At 38.0% G+C, this 6532-nt stretch overlaps 1 protein-coding gene across 2 annotated transcripts in view; it reads left to right on the forward strand.

Annotated features, from left to right (window-relative positions):
• SLC43A1 (solute carrier family 43 member 1) overlaps window positions 1–4582 on the forward strand; it is a 241742-nt gene extending 237160 nt beyond the window's left edge. For both annotated transcript variants that reach the window (XM_073686132.1, XM_073686133.1), the window contains exon 15: window positions 584–4582. In XM_073686132.1, coding sequence (XP_073542233.1) covers window positions 584–760 — 177 coding nt within the window. In that variant the 3' untranslated portion in view covers window positions 761–4582. The remainder of the gene's footprint in view (window positions 1–583) is intronic.
• The last annotated feature ends 1950 nt before the right edge of the window (window positions 4583–6532 follow it).

Here is a 6532-nt window from a genome sequence, read left to right on the forward strand (position 1 = left end):
CTCTATAGCACCACCTATTGGAAGCAGCAATCCTACAAGTCACAATAAACCCTTTAACAAGTTGTGCAATATGACTTAGGATAAAAGCCAAATCAGAATCTCAATTTGCAGACACGGTGTTTCGGCTGTTGGCCCTCGTCAGTGCAAAGTATGAGACCTGATTTGGCTGGATGAGAGGCTCTGGACTAAGGAGTAACGTTTCTCCTTGTGGAGAGTGACATACCAGCTCTGGCATGTCAAGGTAAGGAGGCTTATTCGCCGTGCAATGTTCCTCTGGGAAATTTAATATGCAAATTGCCTCTTCAGAGAAAAAGAGGACTTGAACTCTATAGCGCCACCTATTGGAAGCGGCAATCCTATAAGTCACTATCAACTCTTTAACGAGTCGTGCAATATGACTTAGGATAATACCCAAATCAGAATCTCAATTTGCAGACATGGTGTTTCGGGCTGTTGGCCATCGTCAGTGCAAATATTAATATTTCTATGACACTCAGAATAGATAAAATGTCATCAGAAAGTTTAACTTATAGATTTGGACATTATTTCTCTTTTACGTGATCTGATATTTCTTCTCTTGTAGGTAAATGTGGGTCTCTTAATATTTTCCTTTGCTGGATTTGTTCTTCCTGGATATCTTCTAATATATCGCCGCCGTCTTCTAAAAGCTCAGGCAATAAAGGAAAAAGATCCAGCTGCCGTCCAACTGCAAGACTTGAAGCGTCCCAATGGAATGCCAGATGGAGAGACTACAGCTTAGTGAAATCAATAGTTCAAAGTGGTATAAAGGTATTAGGACGCAAAATGAACACAACAGTCTTGATGTATTTATTGTAAAATAGTAAAAGTACAAGATGATCACCTGATATATTGACATAAATCCAGGAGACAAGATTCAAGTATATTGACATGCTGTGTAAAAGAGTTTTTCGAGTCAATCTGTAAACACTTTGTGCCAATAGCATTGTTCATTGTTCATAGTTTTAAGATTTGAAAGTAAACACGTCATGTTGTTTAACCTAGGATCCTATGTGTTGATCCAAAAGAAGGCAAAGACCATGTGAGGCAGACGATATTTACCTCATTTTAGGGAAAAAATTGTTTCCCGACATTATATATGGCAATCGGACTAGTTCCCTTGATCAGCAACTGATTGTAGAATCTAAAAATCATAACCTGTAATATATTTTTCAAGAAGGTAGGTATCCAGGGCCTCCTTGAAATTGTTTTGTGAATTATCACAAGATCATGTGGCAGTGAGTTCCATAGTCTCACTGCTCTTGCTCTATACTAGAATTGTTGTGTGGTGATAATGATGATGAAACCTTTTCCCTTTAGAACATAAATGTCAAATCTGGAAGGGAGGCTTTATTTGCCCCGCGACACCAGAACCACCACCCCTATGTGGGGCCATTATTCTGTATGGAGGACTTTGTAGGGTTCATTATTACTTGCTCTAGAAGTAGAGAAAATCCCATTGGTTTTGTTTGCAGGCCTGGGTGATAAAAATAATTAGAAAGATCTCTGTACTGTCCCCTCATATATTTGTATGTTATATTAAGATTGCTTCTAAGCCTTCATTTTTCCAAATCTGAATAACCTCAATTTTAATTGCCTCTCTTGGTATTGCAGTCCACCTACTCCATTAATAACCTTTGTCGCTCGTCTCTGCACCATACTTCACCCATGTCCTTCACTGGAACCCAAAATTGTACCCAGTATTCTAAGTGTGGCTGCACTAGTGACTTGTATGGAGGCAAAAACGATGTTCTCATTATGAGAATCTATGCATCTGTTAAAAGTTGTTTTACACTGATAGTAAATTCAGATCTTGGAAAAACAATTTTCAAACCCAATTTAGAGTTGCATGATTTTTTTTATCACAGGCTAAGATATAGTTCGTCCAGTGGCAGACTTCCATCCTGGTCAAGCCGGCGCCTATATTTTATGTAACAAACGGGTTATATGTACAGATTGGGGAAGACATAACCATGATGAGTAGCGCTCAAAACACTGCTCAGAAAGCAAATCAGAATATTCATACAAAGGATACAGACAGCGTTTTCTTTTGCAGATGTCTGGATGTGCCATCGTCGAGAAACGATAGTGAGATCTTTTTGATAAACATATTTAAAATAAGAGGGCCCAATACTGACCCCTGTGGTACCCCATGGTTGACTGTGACCCAATCAGATTGTGTTTCATTAATAACCATTCTTTGTTTTCTATTACTAAGCCAGTTATTAACCCAATTACACACATTTTTACCTAGTCTCATTGTTCTAATTTTATGCACAAACCTTTTATGTGGTACTTTATTGGATTCTGTTGGAAAGTCCAGATTGGCAATATCAGCGGCCTTACCCTGTTCAAGTCTGGATCATTCCTTCTATCTCTTTGAAAACCTTCAAATATTTTGACCACACTAGTGGTCTTACAGGCTTAGTTTCTGGACTTACTTTTTAACTCCTTTATGAGTATTGGCACCATATTTGTCATGCACCAATCCTGTAGAACAGAGTCTGTCACAGCCTTTCCTTAAATATTAGAATTAATGATTTTTCATAATACCTAATTCATGCAGCACTCTAGGGTGAATGCTATGTGGTCCCGTGATTTGTTTATTGTAGTATTTTTGAGGCGGTGCTACACTTCTTGCTGGATTAGGTAGGTGATATTCAATTTAGAATTTATGGTGTATCTAAAGATGTGATCTACATTTGAATTTTTCTGTGTAAATACTGTAGAGAAGAAGGCATTTAATAGACTGACCTTTCACTTGTTCAGTTCCACAATTTCACTCAAATCTTTGAGGGAGCCAACACTATCATTTTTAAGTCTCTTATTGTTTATATAGTTTAAGAATATTTTTTTTTACTCTCTGTGACAATGATTTTCTCTCTGTCAATCTATTTTTTTTACATGACCGGCGACGAAACTTGTCTGGCGTCGCATCAGACCGGCTTTGAGCTATATAATGCAGCCAAGCTCTGATTCATGCTGCCTGTCTTTTCGGTAGCACAAATCAGATGACAGTTTTCCTTTAGCAATGCAAAAAAAGGACAAAAATATTTTTGTTTAATATTACTTTATTTTAGGTGATGTACAGTGAAGGAAATAATTATTTGATCCTTTGCTGTTTTTGTAATTTTGCCCACTGACAAAGACATGAACAGTCTATAATTTTAAGGGTAGGTTAATTTTAACATCGAGAGATAGAATATCCCCCCAAAAAATCAAGAAAATCACATTGTATACAGTAGATACATTTATTTGCATTTTGCAGTGAGAAATAAGTATTTGATCCCCTACAAACCATTATGATTTCTGGCTCCTACAGACCAGTTAGATGCTCCTAATCAACTCGTTACCTGCATTAAAGACAGCTGTCTTACATAGTCACCTGTATAAAAGACTCCTGTCCACAGACTCAATTAATCAGTTAGACTCTAACCTCTACAACATGGGCAAGACCAAACAGCTTTCTAAGGATGTCAGGGACAATACCTGTACAAAACTGGAATGGGCTACAAAACCATAAGTAAGACACTGGGTGAGAAGGAGATAACTGTTGGTGCAATAGTAAGAAAATGGAAGAAATACGAAATGACTGTCAATCGACATCGATCTGGGGCACCATGCAAAATCTCACCTCGAGGGGTATCCTTGATCATGAGGATGGTGAGAGATCAGTCTAAAACTACATGGGGGAACTTGTTAATGATCTCAAGGCAGCTGGAAGCACAGTTACCAAGAAAACCATTGGTAACACCTTATGCCTTAAAGGTTTAAAATCCTGCAGAGCCCCCAAGGTCCCCCTGCTCAAGAAGGCACATGTGCAGGCCATCTGAAGTTTGCCACCTGGATGAGCACCTGGATGATTCTGTGAGTTATTGGGAGAAAGTGCTGTGGTCAGATGAGACAATAATTGAGCTCTTTGGCATTAACTCAACTCGCCGTGTTTGAAGGAAGAGAAATGCTGCCTATGACCCAAAGAACACCATCCCCACTGTCAAGCATGGTGGTGAAAACATTATGTTTTGGGGGTGTTTCTCTGCTAAGGGCACAGGACTACTTCATCGCATTAATGGGAGAATGTATGGAGCCATGTACCGTAAAATCCTGAGTGACAATCTCCTTCCCTCCGCCAGGACATTAAAAATGGATCGTGGCTGGGTCTTCCAGCAAGATGATGACCCAAAACATACAGCCAAGGCAACAAAGGAGTGGCTCAAAAAGAAGCACAGTAAGGTCATGGAGTGGCCTAACCAGTCTCCCGACCTTAATCCCATAGAAAACTTATGGAGGGAGTTGAAGTTCCGAGTTGCCAAGCAACAGACTCAAAATCTGAATGATTTAGAGATGATCTGCAAAGAGGAGTGGACCAAAATTCCTCCTGACATGTGCACAAACCTCATCATCAACTACAAAAAACATCTGACTGCTGTGCTTGCCAACAAGGGTTTTACCACCAAGTATTAAGTGTTGTTTGCCAGAGGAATCAAATACTTATTTCTCACTGCAGAATGCAAATAAATTTATCTAGTTTATACAATGTGATTTTCTTGATTTTTTTTTTTGGGGGGGGAAATTCTATCTCTTAATGTTAAAATTAACCTACCCTTAAAATTATAGACTGTTCATGTCTTTGTCAATGGGCAAACTTACAAAAACAGCAAGGAATCAAATAATAATTTCCTTCACTGTAAATAAACAAGATTATTCATAATAATCACTTTTTTCACATTATTCTGACATGTCAGAAGAATATGATTAAGGTGGTCTAGCCAATGTCGAGTCTGGAAAGTCTATTTTCTATTAAACTATTAGAGAATTCTGAGTAAATGTATGATCCTGTCTAGGACCCTTATCTATTAGAGTGCAGAGCAGTTAAAAAGAATATCCCTCACTTTGAAAAACCCCATCACATCCATGCAACACAAATAACCGATTCATTTCAGTGACAACTGTGTAATGCTTTATTTCCCTTGTGGTATTCTGCCAAAATTACAGTTAATGGCTTCACAGTTGTGCAGAAAACTGTATAACCATTAACAATAAGAAAGCTAATTGCAATAAGTTTCTAATACAGCCCAAAGCAGCTGCAACTTATACAGGTGCATCTCACTAAATTAGAATATCATCAAAAAGTTAATTTATTTCAGTTCAATACAAAAAGTGAAACTCATATATTATATAGAGTCATTACAAACAGAGTGATCTATTTCAAGTGTTTATTTCTGTTAATGTTGATGATTATGGCTTACAGCCAATACAAACACAAGTCATTATCTCAGTAAATTAGAATACTTTATAACAACAGCTTGAAAAATGTTTTTAAAATCCGAAATGTTGGCCTACTGAAATGTATGTTCAGTAAATGCACTCAATACTTGGTCGGGGCTCCTTTTGCATCAATTACTGCATCAATGCAGCGTGGCATGGAGACGATCAGCCTGTGGCTCCGCTGAGGTGTTATGGAAGCCCAGGTGGCTTTGATAGCAGCCTTCAGCTCCTCTGCATTGTTGGGTCTGGTGTCTCTCATCTTCCTCTTGACAATACCCCATAGATTCTCGAGTTTGCTGGCCAATCAAGCACAGTGATACTGTTGTGTGTAAACCAGGTATTGGTACTTTTGGCAGTGTGGACAGGTACCAAGTCCTACTGGAGAATGGAATTTCCATCTCCAAAAAGCTTGTCGGCAGAGGGAAGCATGAAGTGCTGTAAAATGTCCTGGTAGACGGCTGTGCTGACTTTGGTCTGGATAAAACACAGTGGACCTACACCAGCAGATGACATGGCTCCCCAAACCATCACTGATTGTGGAAACTTCACACTAGACCTCCAGCAGCTTGGATTGTGGCCTCTCTACTCTTCCTCCAGACTCTGGGACCTTGATTTCCAAATGAAAATTGGAACTCTGGGTCCTTGTGGAGTGTGTCAGTGACTGCCTTCTGGACATCTGTCAAGTCAGTCAAGTCAGCAGTCTTTCCCATGATTGTGGAGCCTAATGAAACAGACTAAGGGACCTTTTTAAATGCTTAGGAAGCCTTTGCAGGTGTTTTTTGTTAATAATTATTCTGATTTACTGAGATAATGACTTTTGTGTTTTCATTGGCTGTAAGCCATAATGATCAACATTAACAGAAATAAACACTTGAAATAGATCACTCTGTTTGTAATGACTCTATATAATATATGAGTTTCACTTTTTGTATTGAACTGAAATAAATTAACTTTTTGATCATATTCTAATTTAGTGAGATGCACCTGTAATTCTCAAGTGTGTGTGTGTGTTTGCATATATATGTATATATATATATATATATATATATATATATATATATATATATGTATGTATATATATATATATATATATATATATATATATATATGTGTGTGTAAATATATATAAATATTCGCATATATAAAGTTCCTGGGGAAACGTGTGGATGCAAGCCGCAGAGTTCAGAGCACTGGAGTATAAAGTACAAACAATGAACAATGGCAGCACCAACATTTTAAAAAAGTG

The sequence above is a fragment of the Phyllobates terribilis genome, unplaced genomic scaffold (genome assembly GCF_046119375.1).
Source record: "Phyllobates terribilis strain yellow unplaced genomic scaffold, ASM4611937v1 Scaffold_5__5_contigs__length_657084704, whole genome shotgun sequence".
NCBI lineage: Eukaryota > Metazoa > Chordata > Amphibia > Anura > Dendrobatidae > Phyllobates > Phyllobates terribilis.